The 16,748-nt window shown below is 34.5% G+C and overlaps 1 protein-coding gene across 1 annotated transcript in view; it reads right to left on the reverse strand.

The window, feature by feature from the left end:
• The window catches only part of Usp16-45 (ubiquitin specific protease 16/45), a 279,308-nt gene that overhangs the window by 53,686 nt on the left and 208,874 nt on the right, over positions 1-16,748 (reverse strand). Inside the window, exon 16 of the mRNA XM_090402847.1 lies at positions 1,947-2,597. Within this exon, the coding sequence (XP_090258973.1) occupies positions 1,947-2,597 (651 nt within the window). The remainder of the gene's footprint in view (positions 1-1,946; positions 2,598-16,748) is intronic.

The raw sequence follows: 16,748 nt of genomic DNA on the forward strand, positions 1-16,748 counted from the left end.
GAACGGCCAATGAGTTCAAGGAGTGGTATGATAGACTTTGTGTTTCCTAAGAAGGACCGCCCACGATGAGTCTTTTGACTCCATGTGACTCCAGGAAGCCTGAATAATAATAATAATAAAACTCTTAAATTCAAAATAAAAAGAAAATACTGAAACTTACCCTTTTTAAACTCATTTAACCTATTAACGGATTGAGTCTTGAAACATCTTTTTTTTTAACCAAAATAAAATAATCTTTAATTTACAAAAAAAAAAAAAAGTCAAACATATACATCGTCAAATCAACTACACTTAACTACGCAAGCACCAGTGTATTTTTCGCTTCACACCATGAGCAACACTTAAATGTGTACAAATTCCTTACAGTCATAAACCAACATTCATTATCCTATATGGACAAAAACGTCTAGAGCCTTAGTCTCTTGCCTCCTAAAGAACTTTTATTCCTTTTTGAGTTTCTACAGGAGAAAGACAAAACAAAAATGCTCTCTATGATAGCAACACAAGACAAGAAAAATTCTTCTGGAATCTTAAAATCACAAAACACCGAAGAAAATATATCTTGGGTTCATCCAAAGCATTTCTATAACTTCATTTTCAATATGAAAGTAAAAGTAAGCTCCACTGAATAAACCACTAAAAACTACTTTGGAATGAATTAACTTTCTCCGTGAAAGTTACAACATTCTTCTTAAAATCTTATCAGTAGCTTCATGACTTCAGAACAACTTTGCATTCTATATGAAAACTTTTGAAGAAATAGCTAAAACAATATCCACAGTTAGAAATCATTTACCAGACTGAGAATCCTAAATAAAAATAAACTTTACTGAACCCATTTCTATATGAATTGGCAAGCAATAAAGTTCCTTTTTGGCAACTGAAATAAATCCTATATAAATTAATGAATACAATAAACTTTTCACTTATCTCTTTATACCAAGGATATCATCTCTCAGTCTTCTGTGTCTGATTTTTTCTTCTAATTTCTGTCCAGTCTTCATATACTGATGTCACAGAAATGCCACAGCTTTCTCCTGCTGTGTTTCTACTCCCCGGACAGCTGAATGCCTAGCAACGCTCAATAATGTTCTTTCTGCTTCTGCACATGCTCAGAAATGAAAATGAGCAACTTCCATCATGTGCTGCCATTACTTCCAATGTTGGGCTTGAAACGACAAAGTTCTTTCTTCACGGTGCAAAAAAGTTCAATTATAATTTTATAATAAAACAGCTAGAATTTATAACAATTCTTCAAGTCCATTTAATTATTTATACAACATGACAGTGGCAACTTTCACTTTGCTTGTAATTGACCACATTTTGTAAAGAACGTTTGTCAACATACAAACAGCACCAACATTGCAAAACTTTTGATAGCTCACACAAAGTTATAATTAACTGCTAATATCTAATTTAAAAAAAAAAAATTTATTTTTTGTTAAAGATAAAAATAAAGTTCATAACATTACAAAATATCTTGCTCGCAGCATACAAAAATAAACCAATGTTTAACTAACTACTTTACAAATTAATACCTTATTAACTTCTAACTTTAATACACATATCCTAATGGACCATCAGTATATTCTTCGATTTTAAAGATTTTCATAAATGTGTTTTCTTGTATTTTACTCAATAACCAATTTCCGTTTTTGCTGCCTGTTATGTTTATTCATAAAGTAAATTAAATTGAATGTGCCAGTACTCAATTTAAGTGAGTATACCAACAGCTGCACTACAAGAGGAGAGTGATACATACACTTTATATATCACTCTCCTCCTTTTCTTCACACCAAGAAACAATTTTTTTGAAAAAGTTATTATTTTAGTTTATTTTGACACATAGGCATTAGTTGCTGAAAACATTTAAACATTTCATACATGCAACATTAGCATTACAAAATAAGAAAGGAGATTAAATTATGAAAAATTTGAATACCTACCACTACTGATATTCTGATCTTGTCCCTTCTTCAACTGAGTGCAATTTTCACAGCCAAATTTATTGCTACCCACTAACAGTTCTGGTGCTGTAAACATATTCAAACAAGATATCACAGAACATGCACTGGACGGTGACTGAGAATAAGGATTTAATTTAGTCAGAGATGTCCTAATCCAATCTTCTTTTGAAGATAGCTGCACTAAACTCTCAAGTTTTTCGCTATTTGGCTTCTCATCACCATTAGCAATGTTGGAAGTTGCACTAACCTGACAATCGTTGGAATTGGAAATAAATAGATTATCACTGGAAGATTCAATGCAGTTTTCCACAGGAGATCCCTCAAGTTCATTTGTATTATTAGTTTTATCATAAACACTCATAGTTTCCATTTGTACACAAAGTCTGATATTATTTTCTTCAGAAGGAGTAGATATAAGGTCCAAATGCTCTTCACCAAGATCACTAGATATCAAATTTTCTTCAGTTCCTCCATGAAGAGTGGGAGGTACTACATCATTACAAGAAGAGTTTTCACTCATATCTATGCAAGTTGTTCCAACAGCCTGCTTTGCATCATTAACATTTTGTGAAGGATGAGTATATTTATTTGAGGTGATATCATAGTCTTCACTGTCTTCAACATCTGCTTCTAAAGGTATAGATGAAGAAAAAAAAGTCAATGTTGAACATATTAAAAGTATATAATATCACTTTACCATGCAAGTTAAAGACAACTCAAAAGAATTTTATCATGCTACAAGTAAAAGAAAGAATGAATATGAAAGAATAACTCTACTGAAGAAAAAAATCATGCAAGACCGCCTAGAATTTATGGCTTACCTAAGCTACACAAAACTAATGTTCCACTTAGACCCATCGTAGACTGTATCAGCAGTCCAACTTACAAGTTATCAAGATTCTTATCTAACCTTCTCTGCCCTCACATAGGCCACTCAGTCTCTTCAATCAAAAATTCTACTGAGTTTCACACAAAAATTAAAGACATTCAACTATCAAAAACTGACTTGTTAATCAGCTTCGACATTGTCTCCCTCTTCATAAACATAAAGAAACAATAGAATTACTAACTCAAAAATTTCCGTCTGATATAGTTGAATTATTCAAGTTTGTTATTGCATCAGGTTACTTCATTTGGAAAGGTCAAATTTACAAGCAAGAAGATGGAACAGCAATGGGATCTCCTTTATCACCAAACCTAGCAAACTTGTTTCTAGAACATAATAAATTTAGTTTAATCCTTTATCCCAGTTAGAGTAATTAAATTACTCTGGATTTAGAGAAAGATATATATCCTTCTCTAAATCCAGAGTAATTTAATAAAAAAACGGTGGCAAACCTTTTGGCAACTCCTATAGGTAAAGATGACCTTGCTACAGCTTCTATGCATAACAGAATACATATCGACAAGGAGATGTGTTTTGCATTATGGGAGATACTGGGATAGGAGTGTTGGTAGCTTGCTCCACCTTTGCTACAAGTTGCCTGGTGTTGTACTACTTACCCAGGTAAGATAGTACGACACTATAATCAGTCCTGAAGATATTTTCAGGCGCAAACTTTGTTTGCTCTCACTGGGATAAAGGATTAAACTAAATTTATTATAGTCTAACCTAGTGAAAAATAAACTTTCAACTTGTTTCTAGAACACCTTGAGGAAAAAATATTCACTTTTGAACCAAAACCAAAAATTTGGTTAAGATATGTAGACGATGTATTTGCAGTTTGGGATCATCCCGAACATGAATTACAACTGTTTCTAGATAAAATTAGCCTTCTTCATCATCATATCAACTTTACGTTAGAAAAAGAATCTCCACAGGGTATCTCTTTTTTGGATTTACACATCCAAAGAAAAGAAGATGGTTCCATCGCCACTTCTGTCTTTCGCAAGCCTACATTCTCAGGTCGTTACATTCACAATTCTTCCACTCATCATCCATCTCAGAAATCTGGCATTATTAAATCACTAGTTTCCAGAGCACACAAATTCTGCTCCTCTGAAGAATCTTTAAACCAGGAATTAGAAGTAATCAAAAATACAGCCAGCCTAAATGGATATAATCCTAAAACAACTCAAAAAATCATCAGTCACTTCTCCACACATCAAACCAGGCAGGAAGAAGTCCATAGGATTCCCATACCTTACGTCAAAGGCATCTCCGAACGTCTTTCTAAAATTATGAAGAAATACAATTTTGCCACTACTTACAAACCTATCAACCAAATTTACAACTTGTTACCTTCCCCTAAGGACAAACTCTCACCTTTGATGTTGCCTGGCGTTTATGAGATTCCATGCTCATGCAAATTGTCTTACTTTGGACAGACAGGTAGGTCTGTTCAGAAACGCATCTCAGAACATCAAGACCACATTCGTCTTTTTAAACAGCAGAAATCTGGCCTCTCTCAGCACGGAATTGAAAATCCAAACCATAGGATCCATTGGGAAAAGTCTAAAGTTTTACATAAATCTTTATATAAACATAAACGTTTATACAAAAAAAGTTCTGAAGCCCTACTACACAGATCACACTTAAACCGCAACGACATTCTTACTATTCCTAAAGTATGGGAAACTGTCATACAAAATTGTGTTAAATTATTATTAGTTTTTTTTTTACTTAATTATGCATGTTTAATGAGATTCTATTGTAATCATGTGCCCTAACTGTATGTTATTCCTATTATTGTTTTAAACTACTGTACTGATGATGTCCTAGGCTACTTTAGGATGAAATATTTACAATTAAATAATTTTCACTGTGGTTAATACCGTGTTTCTTTTAATTATGATCGCACCACAGGTTTCGTTATTTAAAAAAGATATACAGGTTATTTTTATAACATCCTTACAAGGCTTGACTTCTGTAAAAATTGATGTAAAGCTTTCCGGCATTATTAATGCTACATCAAATTTTTACAAAATCCCACCCGTTCATGAAAAAATTTTAAACCATGAAATTGGACGAAAGTTTTTAAATACTGTGTTTCTGTGTCATGGGTCATATATTCTCTGGGTCGGACTATACTATGCCATCAGCCTGACCTGTGGACTCTTTTTGACGCGACTGACACTGTGACTTAATATTATCTCTCGGGCATTTCTTCCTTTCATGATACCTTGTTCTCCTTTCAGTTCTTCCGGTGCCTGGGCAGTGGCTTCCACTCTTGCATATCTCTGTAACATTTACCTCTATTACATTTCTTATATTTTTCATTGTGGCCTCTGTACCCTTCTTTTCATCTGCCACCACCTTGACACTCGAGATGTTTAAGGGCCCTTCCCCTTTTACCTATTCATTATCTCTAATAGCTGGGGAGTCAGGCAATGAATTTTCCTCATCCTTCTGATCCACAGTTTTATTTTCCTTAGCCCCCCCCCCTTTTTTTTTTAGCTGGGAATGGTCGTTTTCTGTGTTGACCTCGTTAATACTTTCGCCAGCGTAATGCCCCTGACTACCTCTCATCTGGGCACCCTGGTTGTATTCCGATAAAGAAATCTCTCCCTTTGAATAATCACATGAGAACTTGTGTTTCTTAAGAAAGTTAGTCCCAAGTACTACCTTTGCTGTAGTAAGAGAGGATTCCAGGAGAATTAATACCTCCAGTGAAGCATTTAAATTAAAGTCTGGCAACCACATGTTCACTTTTAATTTCATCGAGGCATAGACGGTGGGGTCTGTTATTCCCTTTAACATGACAGGTGGTTTAAGTTTAATGATACCGTCAGATACTCGGGATTGCAACTTCCTGAATAGAGATCTGGTTATCACTGAAACTTGGGAACCAGTGTCTAGCAAAACTCTGTATTTTACCCCTCTTATTTTTCCCCTTATTACTGTCGTGGAGCTTTCCTGCTGACTTCTAACGCTTCTTGGCCATTCTTAATCATCCGTGTGGGATGGTGGTGAGTCATTACCATATTGGCCTCAAATCTTCTATTTTTGTCGTAGTTCTCTCTGCTGTGAGAGCAGTATCTGGCAATGTGCCCAAATTTTCCGCATCTGTAGCACTGGGGTGCTTCTCTCCTATTTTCCTTTTCACTGTGCATTCGTTCAGAGCCTAAACTCTCCAATGAGGGTTTTGCTTTAAGTTCCCCTAACTGATCGAGAATGGAGTTAAGTTTCTTCATGAAGGGCTGCTGTAGCTTTTCTACCTCTCTTTTGATAAAGGTTTGTAGTTCTTCTCTGTTAAAGGAATAAGAGGTTGTCAGTATGTTTTGGTCTACTTTGTTTATTTCTTTGATCTTATCTTCCTCCTTTTCTGCCTTCTGTTTGTTTATTTTCTTTAGGTTTAGCTAGATTCTTCTCTTTCTTAATCTCACTCCTTGGTTCCGACACTCTGTAATGCTGTGTACTTGACTGGCACTAGATGATGGATGTAGATTGCCTAACCTTTCTTCTCTCACTCCTAGCCTGAATTGGTTAAAGACTGCCCAATCAAAATGGCTCTTTTCCTCATTTGGCACACTACGGCTATTTGCTAAGATGAGCAGCCTATTGTAAAAGTCTGTGATAGTCTCTTTACTTTCCTACTTGCATTTCTGTAGCCTCCACAAGTTCGGACCCACGCTAATAATCTTGGAAAACTAAGACATTAGGATATCCTTAAACCTATTGTATTCCAAAGTGTCTCTCAGTATAGGAGAGGAAAAACAAAAGGTTTTTAGCCATGCCAATCAGTTTGTCCTTAATATTATCAGAAGCTGGAAGTCCGACCAGTTTTTGATGTTCCTTAGCTCCTCTACAAACTTTTAGAAGGACAACACATAATCGTGGTCCTCTCCAGAGAATTGAGGGATTAAGAGGTGAGGATTCACCGTTCTGAAGAATTCTCTATCCCCCATTTTATCAGTACTAGTAACTCCCAAATCAACATTGTTCACATTCATGGTTAAAAAAATTTTCTTTTACACTATATGTATACTCTTTTCTGATCAGTTGCCTGATCTTAATTCACAAATTTTCCTTATGTCTCTATTTATCTCTTTAATATCTCTTTAAGCTACTGCCTTCCGTACTTGCCTTCTTATTCCTCGAAAACCAGAAAATTTATTTGATAAGCTGCGCCACTGATGTCCATTTTCTAGTAATAAGAAATGGTAAGTGCGCCCAGTAGTCTTCCCTTTATATTCAAATTACCCCTGATTAATTAATATCTGCAGTCATGGCCTGCTATCTATCCTTTACTATCCTTTCTCCTGGTTTCCCGCTAATAGGCTCTAATATTTTTCGGAACAGTGCATTGAAAAATTAAATATCAGACGACACTCTATTAACATTTAAACAACGCATTTATTTACCATAAAACAATTTACACTATTATTTCATCAAAGAAAAAAATGCTTAGTTTAACTCTAAATGCACAATTATGTTAAGATTCCCTTTCAATTTATGATAGGGAATCTCCACTCCTTTCCACTCCTTTCCAATATCAAGTTTCTATTCTACACAATTATACTATTAACAAACTGTTATACACACAAGAATATCATTACACATAAAAGTTCGATCTTTCTAAGACTAAGATAATACTCTACGCAAAATGCATCATTAACAAACTGTTACACACACATAATCTTCTATTACTTATTAAAAATTTTAGATCCAACTATTAACTTTGCTCAAATTCAGCAGTTTAATCTTCACAGTCCTCTAATAAAGTTCCCCTATAATTCACAAAATTGAAGAAAGAAATCGAACCCACTGCGTATTCTCATTCCCTGGCTTCAGAGTGGAATACTGACCTTTTTCTCCCATATCAGGTTTTCTCTCCCTTCTTACGCCGAAGATAGATTTACTGATGGCTTCTGCTGGGACGCTGTCCTTCCGGCACTCGGGTGAAGATTTTCGGCTTGAAGAGTACTTGCGTGCACATTAAACTAATGGAGCAATTCTTTCTTGCTCGAATATTCCTCTGTTCGGACGATAGTTCCCACCAAAGGTTTGTCATCAGATCAAATGCTTTGCCTGGCAGACTGGCTCCTGTCATCTTTCTTTCAGACCACTGGCATGACTTCTCCTGAAGTTCGGGTCCTCGATGGCTTACATCTGATGGACAACAGCTGGGATACTGATGACGACCTATGGATAACCGATACTCGATCTTCCGGCTAACGCTTTTTATTCACCTTCTTTCGGATCCCTGCACGAAGATATGGGACCCCAAATATTTCTGTGCGATCCCTTGTTCTTTCCTTGACACTGACCCTTTCTTTGATCTTCTACTACACTCCTTTAATCCTATTTGTTCGTGCAGTGAAAGTGCATCTGAAGTTTGTCGGTCCGTCTGACCTTGAGTGTTTTACAATTGGAACTCACAAACAACTTTCACATATCCTTATAAGGAGCTAACATAGTTTTCTGGTGGCAAGGTATTGCCTTTGTGTAATACAATCAAGAATTTTCCTTTTTAGGGCAGTAAGTACATACAATCCCTATGGGGTTATTTACATTAACAAACTGTTTTAACTATATACAGATATACAGGTTATTTTTATAACATCCTTACAGGGCTTGACTTCTGTAAAAATTGATGTAAAGCTTTCTGGCATTATTAAGCTACATCAAATTTTTACAGTATCATCTGCATTCATTTTTAAATAAATCATATGCAAAACTGGAATAAACTTTGTGGACTTCCTAAATTTTCTTGTTTAAAGCACTAAGTTCTATATTTTATATAAAATAAAAATTCTTAATTACTAAGTTATAGAAAAAAACGTGGCTGATATGCATTTCATTTCTGATATTAAAATGAAATTTCAGATTCGCATTTCTTTCAATATACTATTGCATTTGTCATGTTTTTATTTATTGATATAGGCCAGGGGTGTTCAACCCGTCGATCGCGGAGCAATTTTTGGTTGATTTCTTGTGTATTCCTTACTTACAAATTTAATTAAAACTGAAAACATAATATTTTATTTATCATTATTTTGTATTATTTTTAATTCGCTTTAAGTGTATTGCTATTGTTTATTTATTTTTCGTTAAAATTGTGAAATCAGTAATTTTCTTATAAGTCAGTGTAAATGAATTAATTTGGATCAGTGGAAGTCAAACAGCGAGCTGAGTGAATACAGTTATAAGCAAAGTGTTAAAACTCGATTGTAGCTTAAATATTAAATATTCCAAAGCACATTACATCGATTTTTTACTTAGGTTAAGTCCCATGTGAATATTGTAAAAAAATAAACTTTGTTTGTCTCGGTATAGTTTGTATTAGATGTTTTTGAAAATAACTCTTTTGAAGCTAACTGTATATGCTGCTTTAATAAGAATATGTTAGAGTGTTAAAAACAAAGGCAATGTTTTTGTCGTCGAAACTGTACATGGCGGCATTAGAAAGATTGTTATCGAAACTTGTATGTATGAAAAAGGCTTGCAGGCTCTAAGTGTAAACATCTCCGAAGTCAGTCAGAAAGAGTTCAAACAACTTTCCAATGGCCGGCAACTTACAATCAAAAGAAAGCGGAGGAGAACCAAAGGCGTGCCGAACTTGAAACTTAAGACGAAAGACTCATACAGATTCTTTTTGGGGGGGGGGTGTGCCAAACTTCATGCGAGGTCTCAGAGGAGGCCTAATAAAAAGGGACTGAAGCAAGCAGAAGGGGTCTCGTTTCCAGAATTGCTGTCAGAGAGGAGGCCGCCCGGTCCAGAGTTGTCGTCAGAGAGAGACTGCCCGGATCCACGTTGCTTGAGAGAGAAATTTCATGCTTCCAGAAAGGAGCTTCTTGGTTCGAGATGTCACTAGAGAGAGACTACCTCTAGGCCGCAGACAAGGTTTCAAATTGCCGAAAGGAAGAGTTCCAATTGCCGGAGAAAAGAGTTCAGTCCAGAGAGGGATCCAGTTAACAGCAGTTCTAGCTGTCGAAATGGCAGAAAAAGAAGGCAGTCGTCCAGGCATTTTCGGTGAGCCCAAGCAGAGGAGAAAAGGCAAGGCAAATTTCCCGAAGCACCTTCGCTCGCAAGTTTTTCTTTTCGCCGAGGGAGAGTAACCTTTTGGTGGAGCTGAATGAGCCCACAGCCCGCTATGTTCCCAATGAGATGCAGCCAAGCCAAAATTTCCTGAAGAAGATTTGAGACTAAAGAATTGCCATAGAACTTTTAGTGAAAGACTTTTGACTGAATGTGAGATACAGAGTCATTGTAAGTTCAAAACTTTTATATAATTCCTGTTATAGTTGATACAAGAAAGACTTTTAAGATATATATTTAATAGTGTTAAGAAATGTCCATAAGAGAATCAATTGGCATGTTAGAAGTTGATATCAAATGTGTAAAGATAACTTAACACAGATTTAGGTAACCTCTTTAGGAGTAAGCTCTTAGAGATTAATAAGTAAAAATTTGTAAACTGAGAGTAGGTAACCTTATGTGTTAAAGAAAGTATTTAATGTTGAAGAAAGAAGATTCTCATTTTTGCTAGTTTTTATAGATGGATAGAGAAAGCAATCTCCCTAACGTTAAAATTGTGTATATTTCATAGCAATGTAAATAATTGTCATTTGACTTTCTTGTTAAAAGAGTGATGCCTGTTTGTTTATTTACAACTGCACTGTTTCTAAAATAAATCGGACTTGTTGAGCGGGAATCTAAGTGAGTTGGCCAAAGAGTGAAATTAAGAAAAAGAATAGACCACGACTGTTTGTGAAAGTTTTAATGTAGGAATTTGTGTTAGAGAAAGAGAGAGAGAGAAATCTACCAGCTGTATATTTGAGTTCTTTTTGCTAATCAAAGATATTAGCGGTGTAGTCTCATTTTAAATAAATTTTGTAATATTTTAGGCATAAGACTCGTAATGCGAAAGGTAGATAAACATAGCACATAATAAGATTCTGGGAGAGAGAGAGAAAGCGCGCAGAGCAAATTAGAATAACAGAGAATAAAGTATAGAGTAAAAGACATCACAAGTAATTAATAGAAATTACAAGTATACAAAGTTAAATAATAAATAATAATAAAAGTTTACAATGTTGCAGTAAATATTGGATAGCAAAAGTAGACATTAACAAAAGCACATCATATGCGTTTCGTTTAATTTCAGGATAATCATGAGTGTATCAAAGAAATCGAAGATGTATCATTTTCACAAGGCATGGGAAATGGATTTTTTTTTTTTTTTTTACAATGGTAAATGGAAAGTGTTGTTTGATTTGTAATTCATCTGTAGCAATTCCAAAAAAAGGTAATATTGAGAGACATTTTCGATCGCTACATGCAAAATATGATGAAGATTTTCCCCAAAATTCCGAAATACGTAAATCAAAAATTATAAATTTAAAGGCATTCGAAAGTAATAAATAAACCAATATCAGTCACTATTGCATCTTTGAAAGTGTGTCATTTATTAGCAAAAGCAAAAAAGCCTTTTACTGATAGAGAGTTAATAAAAGAATCGTTTCTTGCAGCAGCAGAATCTTTATTTTCTGATTTTAAAAATAAAAATGAAATCATTTCGAATATTAAAGATTTACAACTTTCCAGAACAATGGTTATGAGAAGAGTTGAAATTTTAAGTGCCGATCTGAATACTCAGTTAATGTCAGACATTCACCAGTGTGTTGCGTTTTCATTACAATTTGATGAATCAAACGACTTCACTGATATTGCTCAGTTAATGGTATTTATTTGCACGGTATTTCAAGATTATTCAAGTAAAGAAGAACTTTTGAAAATTATACCATTATTGGGAAGGGCTAGGGGAGAAGACATTTTTTCAGCATTTGATGAATTTGTGAAACAACACAAACTTCCGCTTTTTAAACTTGTGTCTATTACTACTGATGGTGCTCCTGCAATGATAGGTAATAAATCAGGCTTCATTTCATTATGTAAAAACGATGACAAATATCCAGATTTTTTAATGTACCACTGTATTATTCACCAACAAGTACTGTGTAGTAAAAGATTAAACACAAAAGATGTTTTGGATATTACATTTAAAATTGTAAATTCTGTTCGAAGAAAAGCCCTGCAATGGTGGTTATTTAAATTACAGGCAGATGATGATGATAGGGAACTTCTGTTGTACAATAATGTTCACTGGCTCAGCAGAAGTCAATTTTTAGAAAGATTTCTTGTATTAATTAACGATATAAAATTTTTTCTTTATGAAAAAGGAGATATTTATCCACAATTGAGTGATAAAATATGATTGTTACACTTATCATTTTTAGTAGATTTCTGTACGAAAATAAGCAATTTAAATTTAGAGTTACGAGGAAGAGATAAATATTTAATTGACATGTTAAGTTCAATAAAAACTTTCCAACAATACTTACTTTTATTAAAGAAAAATATAAAGGACTGCGAATTTAGACATCTCCCATATTTATTAACAATTTTGAACAAAATCAAAAAATGCTTCGCTATGATTTAAAAGAATTAATTCGTGAAATAGAATTAGTTGAGGAAGAAATAAATTCAAGATTTAAGGATTTTAATAAAACTGAAATGATTGTATCTTTTATCAATAATCCATTTCAAGAAAACTTGAACATCACAGAAGTTTCAAATAAAATTAGTGGGATGTTTGATATAAACCAAGCTGAAGTAGAACTTGAGATAATAAACATTCAGAATAGTTTACATTTAAAATCAATAAACAATGAAGTCATTTGGAAGTATGCACATCGGTATGTCAGAATCCACTTTTTCAAATATGAATGTCATAAAAAATCAATTAAGAAACCAAATTACAAATGATCATTTGGATGATTGTCTGCTATTGGCCACTTCTTCATATCAACTTGAATTATGAAAATATTGTGAGGTCCAAACAATGCCAAATTTCATATTAACTTTTTTTTTTTTTTTTTAAATCAACCAGCATTTCCTGTAACTTGTGAGTTTGTAATCAATCTGTTGTTTTTTCTAACTTTGGTTTTCCAAAATAGAGAAATAAATATTTTATTCTATTATATTTGTTTTTTTTTGTTGTATTAAAATAATTAAAAGTGATAAATAAATTTTTAAATACACAAATAAAGTTTTTAGTTGTGTATATTTTTTAGTTGTTTATTTGTGCGTAATCACATATCAGGTTGGGGGAACGTGATCTATATAAGAGAGTAGATTGCCGAATAACTTTTTATAGAAAAGTAGCTCGTGTAGTAAAAAAGGTTGAACACCACTGATATAGGCAATAAACTGTTACTACACTACATACAGAATAAAACAAAGTAAGATTAGTGACACGTGAAATTCTTCTGACAAGGAATGTGCTAATAGTAAATAATGATAATTTAATAAATTTTAATTCTTTATTTTTTGTAAGCAGGATTTAACAATCTCATTTGATAACAAAAAAATAGTTTTTACTAATATTCTACAGAAATATCAGAGGAATATGCTACACACTAAGAAACTTACAAAACAAAGATAAGCTTGGCATAGCTTTGCTGTTTGCTTGCGTGTGTGTGTGTGTGTGTGTGTGTGAGAGAGAGAGAGAGAGAGAGTGTGTGTGTGTGTGTGTGTGTCGATGATTTTAGCTTTATCTCTGGATGGTGACGATTACCCAATGTGACAGAGAAAATACACCAAATGTCAGGGATCTGTATGTAGTCTTTCTTGTTTAGATTAGAGTAGGTGATGATAAATAAGAAAATAGCACTGTCAAGGATAAAGATAACATGGGCAAAAAAAAGTGATTTGAATACGAACACATCAAAAGCGTTTAATTATTTCAACTATTCCTTATGAGAGAAGTCAAAAGTAGTCAGTTACAGCCTCCCAGATACAACCATACTTGGTTAGCTCAGAAGTATACTGCAAAGCATAAGCAGATTCTAAGAATAATCTATCACTTTTTAATCTTAGTTTTTAAAGTAATAGTATTTTTCATGTAAAATTATGTAAGGGTATTGAGCACATGGTCTGCTAATCTACTTTAATTGTATTGGTTGATAACTATATCATTCTGATATTCTTCTCTCCTTTTTGCTGCAGATCTGCCATATTATCCATTATACTGGATTTTACACTGACAATGGAAAGAAGTCAACAAACACCATAGTGTGAGGAACAAATAGCCACAGCACCCACCTTAATAAGATGTAGGACCTCTTATCACTGCGATGACTGCAGCAATCTTACGGGAGCATACTTTCCACAAGCGTACAATAGCGATCAATAAGAATTTTGGACCATTCTTCCTGTAGGCATGTAACGAGGTCCTAGACTGTTGTGGGGGGTGGATGTCTCTTGATTTCACCCAAAACTCCAATTCATCCTACAGATGTTCAACAGGGTTGAGATCAGGGCTCTGTGGAGGCCAGTCAAGGTGTGGTGACATTCATGTCCACAAACCACACAGTTACAGCAGCAGCCTTATGATATGGTGCATTGTCTTTCTGAAAGATACAATAGTCAGTTCCATAGAAACACCACAAAGTAGGAAGCACTGTGTCCAGATATCTCTTGGAGTTCAATGTTTGTGGCACCACAAAAACAGCTTTCCAAGCTTCCAAGTCCCACTGTGCATGCTCTTTGCACCACTAAAAGACAATGCTGCATGTTGGTTCAGGTAATGTGGGGCTTGCATATTGCAGTCCTATCATGGAAATCGACGTTGTGAGCTTTGGTTTTGAATGTTTTTGTGCAGATTCATGTTTTAGTCAAAACTCCACATTCAACATGTTGGCTTACAAATGGCAGTTTTTACATATTATCCTTTGTAACACCCTACAATTACGTTTGGTGAATGTGGTGGGTGGTCCACTGCAGGCAACGCTTGCAGTTGACTCTCTGAGCTTCCACCTCAGTATGGTATCACTGATTGTTGACCTGAGACGGCCCAATTTGTCGAACAGATAGTTCTTCAACATGGAATCCTATCTCCATGCCTCTTTCAAACTCCATCAATTCTCTTCTCACAGCCATTTCACCCAAACACAGTTGCACTGATTTGGGAGCATAATATTCCTCCAATTTATACTGGCTACAAACACATGACTTGTTACAAGGCACGATGTACCTCTGTTGACTTCTTTCCCCACACACTGCTTGGAAAGAAGTCTGTTGACATCTTTCCAAGCAGTGTGTATATATGAGTTTATATGACAGATAACTGGAAAAAGATATTAACAACTAGTTCAATTAAAAGCACGTTTCATCCTAATCATAGGATTTCTTCAGGTATAAAAATGAAAACTAATAGACAAACAGTAAAGATGAATAAAAATGACAACCACCATGTAATTATATAAGAATCTGATGATTTTAAAAAATATTTCTAATTATGCATTTGGCTAGCTATAGCTAGAATGTATTCTGACAAGCTGGCTTTATATTTAAGGGTTTTGAATCTGATGTATTTCTAATGTTTCCCAAATTCTTCTCTCAGTTATATTACGGCAGCAGTGTAACAGTTCAGACTTATTGCATAACACTTGATGTCTCACTGCAGAGAAGCATCTTGTGAGACAGCTGAAGAGAGTGCACGTGAAGACAAAGCTGAGGCCTCACTTATTTTTATTTGGTATTTAATATCTCTGATGTGTTCATCAATGTGTTGTTTGTCAGATTTTTCTGTCTGTTCATAATATGATAACCTGCATTTGCACTATGGTCAGCAAACAGTTGGATAATTTAGCTGGACATGTTGAGGTTTTGTGGATTGGAGTGATGATTGTATCCTGATACAGAGAGTGAATATTGTTTTTATTTTATGTTAAGTATTTTTGCAAGTTCTATGGAAATAGAGCTAATATATGAGAGAGCAATAAAGCCTCTGCTCTCCTTGACATTAGAAGTATCTCAAATCGAATGTTGTCTAAGCAGTCTTGAGCCCATGCATTCATTGCTGACATTTTGTAGAAAAGGGTTTTTTAAAAATTGGAATTCTTTAGTTAGTTCATCCTTGTTAGTAATGAGACAGTAGGCTCTTATTCCTAGTGTTTTTGAGGGCTGTAATGACAGGAAGCGGCATGTAGATATCTGTTAGTATGTGTAAGTTTTTGAAATATAGAGGCTTTTAATTTAACAGATTCCTTGGTTATTCAAAGATTCATTAAATGGGAGTGAACCATTAGATTCTAACTTGTAGGTAAATTTTATGTTAAGATGTTAGCTACTAAAGTACTCATGGAAATTCAAAAGTGAAAGTAGTCCACAGCGCCAAACTAATATATCATCAACATACCTTTTCCATAATTTTGTCTTATGGTATTCTTCTAGGACCTTTCTTTCAAATGTTTCCATATAAAGACTAGCTAAAACTGGCCCAAGTGAAGACTGCCCATGGTTGGACAAAAGTTTTGTTTGTACAAAGTTTGTCTGAGAAATTCCAAGACTTTAGAATTATTGTGCCAACAAGCACTACTAGATGCATGCTTCATATGCTGCAACCTAGCAGCAACACTGGGAAATAGCCTATCAAAAACTGCAACATGATATTTTGCTTAGTTATTGTACTACGTCTGTGTCAACATATGTTAGATGCTTCTGGTGATTTTTTTGTTGTTTAAAATGAGCAATTTTCATGATCAACAAATTCGTGTTTGTTTTTCAGTTTTTTGTTTTCAAGTTTTATGTGAAATTGGAAAATCTTTCACGGACACATGAAATGTTAAAAACAACATTTGGGAATGAGGCCTTAGGCCAGACTCAAATGTACAAGTGGGAAAAACGTTTCAAAGATGGCTGAACTTCAGTCGACAATGATCCCTGTTCGGATGGCCGTCAACATCAAAAAATTGCTGAAAATGTTGCAAACATTTGTGAAGTCATCCATTCTAACCACCATTTAACTGTTTGTGAGGTAGCTGAAAAAGTAC

This window comes from Typopeltis vanoorti, chromosome 13 (genome assembly GCF_054136105.1).
Source record: "Typopeltis vanoorti isolate ZY-2024b chromosome 13, IOZ_Tvanoo_1.0, whole genome shotgun sequence".
In the NCBI taxonomy this organism is placed as follows: domain Eukaryota; kingdom Metazoa; phylum Arthropoda; class Arachnida; order Uropygi; family Thelyphonidae; genus Typopeltis; species Typopeltis vanoorti.